Below are 14825 nucleotides of genomic sequence, written 5' to 3'. Positions count from 1 at the left end.
TATTATGTAGAAAATCAAGTGCTCTGAAAAACATACATCTAATATTTTTCATAATATTCAGATGAAGTCTGATTATATCTACGTGTTAAAAGCATAATTTGCTAAGAAACAGGAAAAGTGTTGTACAATGTATACTCACCCCCGCTGTGGGCCTCTTGAGTATCCGAGGGAGAGGGGTTGGGAGTTCGCTTGCGCCCAAAGTAACCCTTCTTGAACAGCACGTCTTGTCTCGGCGTCGTTATTTTCGTGTACTCGTCTGCAACAAACAGATACATATACTTTACACTTATATCACTCGGTAACTCTTACCACATGTAGAGCCGGCATTACATTAAGTAAAAAATATTATGTAATATAAATCCAGTAATGCATTCCTGTGTAAATACATCCTTTGATCTCGTATTTCGCTTTCAATACCGCACTTTCGATTCCAAAAATATATCTCATTACCTCTGAACGTTCGAGTTTTAGTTCGAGTTTTATTTCACGGAAGTTGCATGAGCCTAAGGTGAAATACATTTTGCAATCTAGTCCAATATATCAAATTTATTATTTGCATTTGATAACGTAAATTATTTATTATTTTATCATTATACCTCTGAATTTTTATACTCATATTTTATCCAATGGATTTTTTATGGACCTTTAAATTTTATGGTCTGCTTTGATATATTTGATATGTACATCACACATTGTAATAAATGTTGAAATTCATTGTTTTAAGTTTGTAATTGACGATGGAAAGTTTGAAAGGATACCTACCAGGATTTCGTAAAGAACCATCCTACCAGTGAAATTTTCATTTATTAAAATACAAAAATTATATAAACTAAAAGTCTGAAATAGTAAGGTATAACTATACAACACATATAGGTCAGAATAAACTGTAATTGTAGGAGAAATGATTTTTTATACATTTTAAATAGATATAGGAACACAGAAAGTGTATTGCAGAAAGTGAAAAAAATACCCATACTGTATCCATAGAATCGCCAAAGTTGAAATATCAAATTGAAAGTGGATCAGCACTCGTATGATAATTCATGTATGGTGGGTATTCATTTTCTACACACTTTAACAATCAAAATAATATAAGGAATAAAAGTTGTGTGAAGATATCTGTTACAGATCGATGCAACACCGTCCAAACTAGATCCCCCAAACCATGCACAGACCGTAGCGGTCACCCTTCCCCCTACCTAGACAGCAAGTGTACGGCCCTGTAGTAACCTGTCATTACCATCTCCTCGCTAACCGGTGGCGTCGCCGGCCCGGCAGTACTAATTTATCACAAATTAAGTTACATGTGTGACACCACCGTACGTGCCGCTGTCGCTCCACATTCTCCAACAAGGACCACGACTGGCCAGTGTCTGAACCGTAGTGTGGTTTAGATAATACACCACTAAGGTTGAAACTCACATCTAAAATGGTGAATAGCGTTAAAACTCTGTAATAATATACGATTTGACACAATTTAATGGTAGAGAAAACGCCTTCCGGTCCGATACTCCCACGGAACAAAACCGATCTTAACTCGTAGTTACTTACGCTCAAAGTACGAAAGTCCTTTAATCCCAACTCATTAAAATTAGATATTGGAAGACCTCAATACCTAATTACCTAAAGAATATTTTCGCCGTTTGCTTTGGAGACAAACACATTGATCAATTCTAAATTTAGAACACCATGTTATCATTTTGCCGAACATTAATCTCAAGAATTCACCACGAAGATACTAAGCTTACAGATCTAGTCGGTTGATCTTTCCAAAAACGTAAGAAAGTGATCAACAAATCTTATGAGACATACCTCAATATAATCGTTTGCAAATATTTCAACAACCAGAGTTATCCAGTCACGACTCAACCGCGCAGCACTAGGACTCTAATTTTCCTCCAGCGGCCAAGGTCACAGGGACCACTTCCCGGAACCGACCAATCGCCGCGAGATACAACAGCGAGCATATCTTGGTCCTTGCGGTTCTGCATAGTTCAGTTGTCAGGCTCGTAACCAGAGTTGTCCAGTCACAACGCCATATAGCAGCAGTCGGACTCTAATTTTCCTCCAGCGGCCAAGGTCACAGGGACTACTTCCCGGAACCGACCAATAGCCATCTAGATAGTAACGGATCAGTCATTGCGTCAGTATCAGTGAACCACGTTTGATCCCAGTTCTAAACCACTTATTGCCCACGACGACACGATACAAAGTGTAGTGTTATGTCTGCACGGTGCAAGGGTGTGAGTCACGACCAGGCTACTGAGTGTTGGTTCGATACCGAGCTAGAGTGTCTGAGTAGACCCATGCGGTAAGTAGCGCATCAGTCATTGCGTCAGAATCAGTAAACCACGTTTGATCCCAATTCTAAACCATGCATTGCCCACGACGCCGCGACGTAGTGTTATGTCTGGACGGTGCAAGGGCGTGAGTCACGATAAGGTTACTGAGTGTTGGTTCGATACCGAGCTAGAGTGTCTGAGTGGACCCATGCGGTTAGTAGCGGATCAGTCATTGCGTCAGAATCAGTGAACCACGTTTGATCCCAGTTCTAAACCACGCATTGCCCACGACGACACGATACGACGTGTAGTGTTATGTCTGCACGGTGCAAGGGTGTGAGTCACGACCAGGCTACTGAGTGTTGGTTCGATACCGAGCTAGAGTGTCTGAGTAGACCCATACGGTTAGTAGCGCATCAGTCATTGCGTCAGAATCAGTGAACCACGTTTGATCCCAGTTCTAAACCATGCATTGCCCACGACGCCGCGACGTAGTGTTATGTCTGCACGGTGCAAGGGTGTGAGTCACGACCAGGCTACTGAGTGTTGGTTCGATACCGAGCTAAGTGTCTGAGTAGACCCATCCGGATAGTAGCGGACCAGTCAGTCAGTCTACTACACCACAATGCTCGTACATGACCGGTTACAGCCGAACCGCACGGGTTTGGCAGAACAACGACCGCGGGCCGGCAAAGCTCTATTCGCAGATAATTGAGCCGTTTGTTAGACTGTTCGCCTCGTCCCATTTCCCGGCCGACTGAACGTGTGATGTGGCAACCGCTTCGATTTACTCAAAACATTTCCTAAAGCTTTCATGTTCTGGAGTTGCAATTATTATAACACTTAGCTCAAACTATTTTTAAAACACACAAAAAGATCATATTCACCAATCCTCCAGTTTCCCTGTTAGATTTTCATGTCAACAGATGAGTTACATCTCAATAATTTAAATACCATTGAATTTTATTTTTAATTGTAAAGATCTTAAACAAATGTTGTTTTTTTTTTTATTTTCTACACCATGAATTACTTGAAATCGACTAGATATCTGCATCTACTCAATAGAAGAAGAAGAGGTTTGAATGCAGATGATACGAGTCATCCATTTTCCTTTTCACTTTACCATTTCAGGTTTACTAATGTTCAGATGTCGTTGCACGAATGAAAACGTAGAATACAATACATAACATTTGACAATCAGCTTTACAAATATTGAGCATCTCTAAGAGGAAATGAAATAAAGAAATTGAGCTCCCTATTAATTTTAAAAAGTTATTTGAGTGTAATTGATCCTTTCAAAGATGTTGATAAGTGGATTCATAAAAACATTAAAGTTTATGCCAAAGTCATCTTTCAAAGAAATACACCATTGGAAATCTTTTCCTTATTCATCTGGACAATCAATGTGCATTGCAAAAAGCGTGAAAAATTTGTCCTACCTCACCTTCCATTCGCAGGTGCATGCGAAAATTAATTGTTGACGGAAACGCCGAGTGCTCGAACAAGAACTTCCGGTCAGGGCAAATTGGTCCAGTTGCGCAATAATGGAACACGCTAGCACGCTCTAGCGCTGCGCTGTCCGGCCTTGGCGATAATTGGGCCCGGGCTCGGGCCCCATGACTCGCGGCCTAGTCACTCACTGTGACTTGCTTTAACACTGCCATAAAATACTTCACGCGATAATACCATCACAAATCCCCTGTTGCGATAGACTTTTAAAATGGTTTCAAATCGCAAACTCATCCTGACCTTGTTGCAACGACAGGAAAAAAAGAACTTTGCCTAACTTGTTACCTTGATTCTAGAGCATTCAATCAAGGTTTATTCACGGTTCTACTTTCTGAAGTGTTACATGAGGAAGAGGAAAAGGTAGGATTGTAAACAGTTCTACTTCTTCAATTATCGGATGGAGAAGAGAAGGCAGAAAATTAGAAGCAGGATACCTAGACCCAAATTAAACCTAATTTCAAAGAAATATTTCGCGTGTTTACTTAACCAAAAAATATATTATAGTCAATAGTCAAATATTTATTGCGGAGCCAAAAAGTAAATTTCTATAGCAAACGTCAAGTATCTAATAATGTTGATACATATGTCACACCGAACTCTCATTTATTCATACATTTTGACACTCACTCAATTCAGGAGTAAGTCTTCTGATTGTTATAGTTAGACGCCATAAACTCGTTCACGCTACGATTTTAAAAGTAATGCTATGAACCAGACCGTATCACAAAACGCACCTAACGATTCGTTATTATTTACAGAAAGGAGATTGAATTCGTACTCATCCCGGTTAGGTTACGGAAAAATTGCCCAAAGCAATTAAATTACTGGAACACTTCACAAGTCAACAGCTCTGTACCAAAATGAGTTTCTATGCGTGCGTAGCAAATGATGCAAACATGTGGACCCGACATGTTTAGTTATTAGTTCCTAATACCAGTTGTAGCCTTCGTTTCCCGGAACTCTTTATTGTTTCCGTGCGCATGTTTATTATTTGTACATGGTACTTACGACATTTCAGACACTTTTGCATTTCTAGGATTGCGTTGTTGAGGTACTAATTTCTAATACCTGTTATATGTTTCAAAGAACTCCTTATTGTGTTCCTACGCATGTTTATTATTTGTATATGGTACTCGCAATATTTCACAACTTTTGTATTCTAAGATTGTGCTTCACCTTACAATCACAAGAATTTATGTTATTGGTTGTTTTTTAAATTATGTTAAGTATAATAAACACGTAACAATCAATTCTTTGTACGACTTCAAAATAAGTCCTTTCCTGTCATATTTATCTGTTAGCAAAGCTGATAACTTTCAGCTTCCTACTTTCAGTAGAATGCCATTCATATATATAGGAGTTATCCCACCAACTTCTTTTAAAGACGGCTGTTTTTCAAATAAGTTTTATCGAAGACTTTTATTACTTTGCTGGAGAGTTTTGTTTGAATATTCCTCTACATTGCCTTTCCTTTCCAAACGAAAAGAGGGTAAACATAGAATTTTCCCATCTAGTAATCTCCGTATTGAATAAAATATCTTCAAAACATTGCCAACTATATTTATGTGACCAATATCCAACACAGAAACTGGTTTTACTATTACAAAAAATTATACCGTTCTCATTGTAGGATGAGTAAATTAAAATATATTACGTACTATGTTGATCACTGGATTCCTTTATCACGTACATAAGCTTGAAAATATTTTTTGTTTCTTCAAGTTATCCTATTTAGATGCGTCAATGGATCGTGTAAAATTAACATTGGATATATGGAACTACACTCGCGACCGTCGAGGAGCGGGCTGTAAATAATGGATTTATTTTAAATACTGTTTTTAATGAATAAAGTTACACGAATTTAAAAATAATAAAATATAACAACAGTTTTTAGTTTTCACGTTGAAACAATTTCATAATTATAACATTTCATTAAACCTGTACGTGCAAAAAACACTGGACTTATTTTTTTTAAACACATCAAATCACATTTATATATAATTTATTTTTGACAGTGAGATAACAAAAACGTGTCATCAAGTTATTGATAGCTCCCATGTGCATGTGGAGGTATTTCTCTTTTAATTAACAAAAATTCCTGTTTACAAACAAACCACTCAGTTCAAAGCACATTGCCTCTTTATGGTATTAAAAACCTTTGCACGCTTACAGCACTCATATTTGCCTCTGAGATATCTCTGTTCTTTTACAATTAGAATAAAACCCACTTAAAACAAAAATGAATACTTCAACAAGAGCTTACATTTTTCCCATATAACATATATCACTTAGCTGTTTTATAATGTTTATCATATTTTTTTTATCACATTCAGTTAATGTGTGCTCTGTTAAAACGCGGAGAAATAATCCTGTCTGCTCCAGAAATCAAACAGAGTCATTTCTAAAGACAGTTCTTGTAATCGACTGTAAAAAAGAGAGTGTGGTCCGTAGTTACCAATAGTGACATATTATAATTTCACACAAAAAATGTAGTTTCTATAGACAAGAAACAGTACCTACCAATACAAAACAACGATACAAATATTTATCAATAGAAATGTGTTTCACAATAAGAAGCTCGATGGTCACTTCTCTTACAATATGTAATTTATGGGAGTAAGCAGTACAAAAGTAATTGTTGTTGTTCAAGATGTTTTTACACTAGAACTTTACTGGTCCCGCCAATTTATTCAGGCAAGCTATCGTCAAGGCTTTTAACTTCATAAATTATTACAGCATGTTATTAAAATATAATATTTTTGATTAAAAAGAAACGAAAGTGGGATGGGGTGGTTGTAAAATATCGAGCGGCACCTTCAGCCCTTGTGCTTATATTATTGTACCGACTGAACGACAACAAATTTGAACTACCAAACTACCATCTAAAATAAGTTTACTCCGACTGTCTATAACTGAGATATTCCAAAGCTTGTAACCGGAATGTGAACTCTAAACTAACCATGACAACGAGACTCCGCGCTAATCAATAATACTACACACACGGTGGCAGTCAAGAATAACAGACAAACGCTGACGATACTAGAAGAAGAATTGAAGAATTGGATTTATTTCCAACAGCAAATATGTACAGTCATTAACAAAATACAATCTTTGGAAAGACTGACCACTTTTACAAGTAGTGTGGCCAGTGCGAGTACTTAAATTACAAGTATCTTATCTGCGTCCAGATAAAAGTTCAATTGTTTCAGCCGGGCTGCTCTCTGTGGCGTCCACATAAGTCTTATCACTACTATTGATCTATAAAACACTACCAACTTAAACTCAGAACTAAATATAAAACTGAACTAAAATCTTCCTGAAATACAACTTGTACCTTTTACTCTAAAATAGTTTTATTTATTTACACACTACTTTTCCTTTATATATCATAAAAATAAGTTTCTCTGTTGAAAATGAACTGCATGAAATAAAAATAAAACTTGGTTAGCAGTTTAAATGAAATTAAAATACACTTTGTACACAAAAATAATTCAAATTCAATAATAAAATAATAATAATATAATAGATTACATTACATTACAAACAAACTTAAAATTAATCCTCGTTTATTTGCATGGTTTTTATTTTATTTTTTTTATTCAGTCTTTATTTGTACAAGTAATTTTATTTGAAAAAGAACAAACAATCCTCTATTGTCAGTAAAAATTCTTTTAATTTCCTATAAAAAAACTTATCGTTAACGGCAATTTTCAACTCATATGGTAATTTATTAAATAGTTTCGGCCCATTGTACATAAAAGACTGCTTTAGTATTGATTTATTGACTTTTGGTAGTCGAAACATTCTCTGGTCTATACTTCTAGTACCGTAATTTAAGTCCGTAGTTCCCAAATTACCACTTTTAATGTAAAATAGCCTAAGTACCTTAAATACAAATAGATACTACTGACAATGTTGTAAGCATCCAGAACAACGGACGAGTTGTACATACAATACAGGGTGAGGCAGAACTGTCCGCGATGTATGAAGGCTGAACCAGGAAATCAACCTTCTTCATTTTAACAAAAACCCCCAAATTTTGATCCCAAATAATTCTGGAAAATAATTTTTAACGGTCAAAATTACTCAAAAATGGTACAATGGGAGGTGAAAGTAGGGGTCATTTTTGAATGGTATGGAAGTTTCGAATGGTATTCGAAGGTATTCCTGATAATTTTGAAAAAGTGTTTAACTTATTTCGCTTGTTTGTATACAATGTGGTCCAAAATGTCAAAGTTGTACGATTGTACAGTGTTTTTACTGTTACCTCGTTAAAAATTTAAGCAAATTCAAATTTTTATGACATGTTACCAAAGAAATACTTTTTCTAAAAATATGTTACTATGAATAAAATATTTATTTTCCGATTAATATTTGCATAATTATAACATTTACTTTATTTGGAAAACTTACAGGCCACTTTTCAGCACATTGTTTTAAAATACGAGTTCAATTAAGGATATTTCAAACTCATAAAACATTCAAATATCAAAGTATGTCCTTCATTACAACTATCAATGTCTTAAACACTAAAATCTGTTGTAATTAACGTTTGAATTTATCTTGGTTGAAAAATGGCGCCTAAAAGGGGGGTTGAAATATGGAGGTTATCGTTAAAACGAAGAAGGTAGGTTTCTCGATACAGTAGATATACGAGTACATTGCGGACGGGTAGTACATGATTACAAAAGGGATGTTTAGCAGAGATGAAAAAGGAAATCCTTGTATCGGTTATTGCAATAGAAAATTTTTATTTTTAGTCCGGTCTTTACTTGATATACGTCTTACATTACACTTTAAAATGATCTCATCAATGAAATCATCTTAAGCTATGCTTACGTTATTTTCTTTTTCCGAACTCCTTGTAGACCATCCTCCATTAGACGTGAAGAGTCAGTAACTACCTTAAAAGTTCATTATTCATTTACTAACTTTTAATTTGAGCTAATATAAAAATATAAAAAATTATCTAGAACAGGGCCTACATTGTAAATGTTTAAAACTTTAAAGAGTGAACCTTTTGAGGTCAGATTTGGAGCATTGTACTCTACTAATAAAGATCTTTAATTTGATGTACTACTCGACCTATGCTCTCATTAAAGATTACCTTCTGACTCCTTGCCATTTCCCTGACATAAAATTGTAATTACTTGAAAAAGTTTATGTATAGGTGCAGTAATGATGTGGCAAGTTTTATAGCTGTACCTGTATTCATTCGCGAATTATCAAGCCCGTGCGCGACTTATACTCGTATACTCGTATAGGTGATTTCAGTGAGAATTGAGGAATAAAACGAATTCCCAAATTTTATAAGGTAATTTGAAGGGCGACGAATCTATTTATTGTACACGTATTGTTATCTTAAAGTGACCAACGGCTGTCTGTCTGTCTACGCTGGCACGCTACGCGAAGGGCGGCCTCACTCCTTACAGCACGACCTCATTTTCACCTGGTTCCGCGGCCTCGGGACAGATAAAGCCCACAATTGACGTCAAGAGTTAAAGGGGAGCCCCCGACAACAACACGGCCAATTGCGATCTTTCAAAAGCCATTGTCCTGCTGTTGGCTGGCAGGTACGTCTCTGCCGTCAACTCCTGGCCTCTGTCTCACGGAACACGCAGGTAACTGATCGCCAATTATCGTACAACATCTGCCTCTCCGATTTTTCTAACTCCTCATAATTGGGAGATGCGGACTTAAATAAATAATAATTGCCTTACACTCAATTTAGCGGGACAAGCGGTGTTGACAGGATCACAATGGGCTCTTTAATTCTAATTAACACGAGGGAAGAGCTCTCGCTAACTTGTGTTGTTAACTAATAATGTTTTGAGAGTTTTATAACAATGATAAATCGACCACTCTTGAGATACGAGTAGAACCGCTTTGATAAGGCTAATTCAGGCAACTCAGATCTGCTCCATATCCGTTTTAAAACTGCTATTACTGTACATCTACACACTGACTATTGAAATATACAAATCTTCGCTTTACCCTTAAGTTGTGATAAACAATAACTTCGGAGCATTTTCTAATTTTCTATATGGTTTTAAACATAATAAATAGCGTATTTTTCTTGCTCATATGTTCTTTTGGTCCAATCCGCGAACGTAGTAATGTTTGCGAGATTTTTAAAGTAGAGGTTCATCAGCACTTTACTTTCCCGTACCAACAGCTAGAGGTGGCATTACTCCACGCCCGTGTATAATAAAGACATGAAAGGCGTGTATAACAGCCGACACATTTAAGGGTTTATTGTGAATCGATTCAATGAACTACTTGCTCATTGATACCTCACCACACAGAGCGGCTGTATGGAGATTTACGAGTGCCCCGCGGACAACTATGCCCCGGACAGTGGGCCATTGTGCGAGTTTACCGTGGTCGACGAACCGACTGACGTGTTCATCGAACTGGGATAACTACGACATCTGTTAATGGTTTATTGTTGGTACAGACAGACTCTGGCTGTGCGCCATCCCCCGCCCTCCCACTAACCAAAGACTACTGCTGTGACAGCGCTATTCCCGGCTGACGAGGTGTCATTTGTCAGTCTGTCGATCTCGCCTCTGTCACACCTCACGCGACCCCCGCACAGTTGCGCGCTCTTCAAGGTGAAGTTTGACACCACTCTTCTGTTATGTCAACCAACAGAAAAACAAAGCCCAGTGTATCCGCTCAAGTCAACCGTATTCTTCAGGAACTCGTAATAAGGCGCTCTTGTAGATATTTGAATGCGACCCAGAAGAACATCTGAATTCAGTCCACACAACGAAGTACCGAAGGACCCACCAAAATGTAACGAAAACACGATCGCTACTGGACTGCTCTCTGATCATTCTTCCTAGGGCGAAGAGGAACCTATATACCGTGTTTAAGTGTCCAGGACCTTTCATCCACAGAGTGCACAGGTGGACAAACGGATGGACAACGAATCTTACGGATTTTACGAAGGACCTGTCCTTAATAGGTTGTAATTAAGGAAGTATTTTTATAGAAAAGCAACAAGCAAATTTATATTATGTAATTATTATGCATTTAGCGTCGATTTCTCCTCGCATATAAATAATATAACGCAATAATCACATTTTTTTAGTTACAACCAATAAATATATATAAACAGGTAGAAATATTCGAAGGACAGTGTTAGCATTTTTAAATCTATAATTTGTTCCTATCAAATGTACAATAATTTTTTCGTATGACTTATTATATCAACTCAAACTTCAGACTAACTATAACAAATTTAATTTTTCTCTCGTTATATTCAATTTTACCCCGTACGTCAATACGATGAAACTAACATGATCAAATACGATACTTTCAATTCCAAGGAACGTTCTCAAATCTTTTTAGAATGACGTCTGTTATCGTATTGAAGAATTTGAATTACAATTTGAAAAATAAAAAAAGCGATTCTACACGGAGATATAGGACATTACAAAATAACCCGTTAGGCAAAATGTCACAACTAACACGGAAAGAGGGGTGTGGGTGGGGTAGTGGGAGGGGGGAGGCTTTCGATCCGAACCAAATCAGGGAGTAGCCGTCCATTGCCGAGCAAATATTAGTTTCCCTACCCTTTCAGCGAATAGCGCCAGTGTGAAATCAGTGTGGATCAGCGTGTTTTAAATTATGCAACACCCTTATCCACCCGCACTGACCATTGAGGGTTACACATAACATATACAGCAATGCGTTCACTTTCAGGTACGCGCACAATAAAACATGCAGTTTCCGTATCTCGCAGTACTGTATTATATATTCTCAGATTTGGAGGAAACTGCCTACACTGAAAAACGGGTTCAACATAGGTCGAGGGAAATACACTGAGTGACCCGTCATATCTCATACTTTATACAAGTATATACGACATCGTGGGTGCCCAACATAGACGGAAATAGTGTTAAACATTAGCACTGCACTGCACTTTCGTATTGTACATTGATCTCTGATAGGAAAGCCTCCAGTTTGCAAGCAGAAAACAGAAGAGGAATCTTAATTCCCGAGTAGGATCCACGGTAAAGCAATGCATTACTCATGATCTACGCAGTCCAAGAAACGACACGGGTCAGGCTTGCCAACTCTGCCCCCCACTAATACAATAGCTATAAATAAATACGCAGCGCAGCGAGCGGTGCTGTCTGATCACCTGCGCCTTGCCCATTTGTCGCTATCAACATTGCCACTGGCCCAGAACGTCCTAGGCTGAATCTGAATGGTAACTGCTATGGGCTTCCAACACTGTCTGATCACCTGCGCCTTGCCCATTTGTCGCTATCAACATTGCCACTGGCCCAGAACGTCCTAGGCTGAATCTGAATGGTAACTGCTATGGGCTTCCAACACTGTCTGATCACCTGCGCCTTGCCCATTTGTCGCTATCAACATTGCCACTGGCCCAGAACGTCCTAGGCTGAATCCGAATGGTAACTGCTATGGGCTTCCAACACTGTCTGGGCAGCTGATCTTGACGTCACAATGTGGCACATATCCGATGGAACTATTTTAATGTAACGTTTTGTGAAACATTGACAACATTTGCATTATACAAACGTCTAGTATGACATATGTGTCAGTCTGACGCAGTGATGCGCCCATTTTATAACGTCTGCAGTACGTGTGTCTGGACTACGAACAATGTCTGAAACGTTCACAGAACCTAATTTATTATAGATGCTATAGAATATGTTTATCCTTATTTGACGCTGATGTTGTATATATATATATATATATATATATATATATATATATATATATATATATATATATTAAAATATTATTTGTTTTTGTGTTGCGTTAATTCTGTCGGAAAATACTGTTGTAACAAATTAGCTTATAACGCAATCATTTATTTTTAGGTAACCATACAGAGACTGTAAATATTACGTTCGATGCTAAAAAAGTTGTACATTGTACTTGTCCTACCAAACTGAACTATGTCAAATGAAACCATACTAATCAAATCATTTATTATCATATTTAAAGAGATGCCACCATACTACAAAAGATTTAAAAACTAAACAAATTCTCTCAGAGTATCATCATTTAAACTAATTATAAGTTTTATTGATATGTCTGCCCACTGATGTGTTAAAGGTGAATCTCACGAAACATTTTAAGAAGACAACTAAAACTGGGAACTGAAGCTGAATTTCCTTCAACTCTAAAAACCGAAAGCCAATTTGTATCGTAAGTACACAGTTCTGACATCTAGAACAGTTTTTATTGGCATTTTTATAAATGCGCGCACTCAACTTTTAGTGGGGTCGGTCGATAGTCACCAGCTGTTTGAACAAAAAAATACCAAAAGTCTGTTCAGGCTAAAGAAGTATACAATCACAATGAACATAACCATGTAAATCCAATTGTCATGGAGTCCATAAAATCAATTTTCAGAGACTTATGCCAAACAAGTCTCCTATCTAAATGTTTACAAGGGGGCACTCAAAACCTGTGCGAATCACTGAACAGCATTATCTGGTCAAGGCTCCCCAAAACTACATTTATAATGAAAACCACTTTAGAATTTGGAGTTTATGATGCTGTAGCTTGTTATAACGATGGAAACATTGCTAAGTGTAGAATTTTGAGTAAGCTAAACATTAGACCAGAGAGAAACTGTGTGAAAGTGATGACGCGATTGGACAATACTAGGATTTGGAAAGCCGATAAAGCAATAGAAGACATAGAGAAAAAGTGTCGTCGGGAATTGACCTCAGCTAAAAGGAAACTAGAGGACCATTATGAACAGCAGGAAGACAGACCCTGACAACCCTGCATATGGAGCTGGAATGCACTAGGGTGAGTTATTGTCATATGATAACCTGCGTTTTGAATTTAAATGCGTTTTCCGGAAAACGGTGTTTTTTTACACAAATGTACATTTATCTCCTCAACCAAAAAGAATATTGCCCTACTTTTTTTGTTTTAATTGCCATATATAAATACAGATTTAAGGCACAGGAAATTACATTTATTATTTTCAATTCCAAGTTACATATGTTCAAACAGTAACTTTTTTAAATTTTTTATGCTAAAATATAAAAATTAAAAAAAATACTTAAATATATGATACCTTAAAATGCTGTGCCTTAAATGTACAACAATATATGCATAATAAAATAAAAAAAGGTTTAAGTTTTTATCTGTAACGGTTTCTTAGAAAATGGTAGATAAAGTTGTACTATTTAACATGGGAAAGATAGGGTAATCCGACTCCCCTTAATAATCAAACAGAAAAAATATGTGATGTGAGAAAAAGTTATCTTTTGACACTTATAACCCATTCGATACCGTCCATTTGATCCCCTTATTCTTGTGCGGCTGACGACTGTGCAAATTGGCTTTCAACTCCTTAACTATTATATCTGATCCTACATAGTAATTTTATCAGGTTCCCAAACTTATATATACAGTGATAAGAATCATGTGGGGGAGGTCTATCAATGCTGCCTCAAATGGAGTAATATCTGACTCCTGCATAAAAACTTTACGACCCAGAAAAATCTTCTCCCTCTACGGTGGCTTAATTCCTTGTTACAACTTTTTTAACTCTACGAACTAGTTAAATCTCAATAAAGACGAGTCGACTGTTTGCATGTTTTTTTATAAGATTGACATCACACTTTAACTTCTATTGTGGGAAGAGTTGTTTCAATGCGAATTGAATGGGAGTTGTTTCAGTCCAGCTCTATTGTTCAGTGCACCTTCACCTACGTTACGTACTCTGGGTGTATCCAGAAGCTGCACAAGCGGAAGGAGAACTGTGAGTGAGCACAGTCCTTAGACAAAAATGTACATTTATTGACGTTACAGTATGTTTTTAAATTTTATCTGAAAATTTACGGAAATTTAGATTCACGAGGTAAGTACATGATGAGTACAGTATTTATCTCAGTTGAAACACGTTGTTGGAATTGCCAATTACTGTCTTCCCAGGAATATGTGAACGTTTCTAGATTATTTCAATTTCAACTGTAAGGCTATTTTTACGATAATTAAAAAAGAATTGTCAATCATATACATCAATTT

At 36.9% G+C, this 14825-nt stretch overlaps 1 protein-coding gene across 1 annotated transcript in view; it reads right to left on the bottom strand.

The window, feature by feature from the left end:
• Positions 1-14825, bottom strand: part of LOC124361663 — a 126342-nt gene that overhangs the window by 26514 nt on the left and 85003 nt on the right. The window contains exon 3 of the mRNA XM_046815628.1: positions 140-256. Coding sequence (XP_046671584.1) covers positions 140-256 — 117 coding nt within the window. The remainder of the gene's footprint in view (positions 1-139; positions 257-14825) is intronic.

Source organism: Homalodisca vitripennis, chromosome 1 (assembly GCF_021130785.1).
Source record: "Homalodisca vitripennis isolate AUS2020 chromosome 1, UT_GWSS_2.1, whole genome shotgun sequence".
NCBI lineage: Eukaryota > Metazoa > Arthropoda > Insecta > Hemiptera > Cicadellidae > Homalodisca > Homalodisca vitripennis.
Note: the sequence above shows the minus strand (reverse complement) of the source record. Positions and strands in the feature narration are given on the sequence as shown.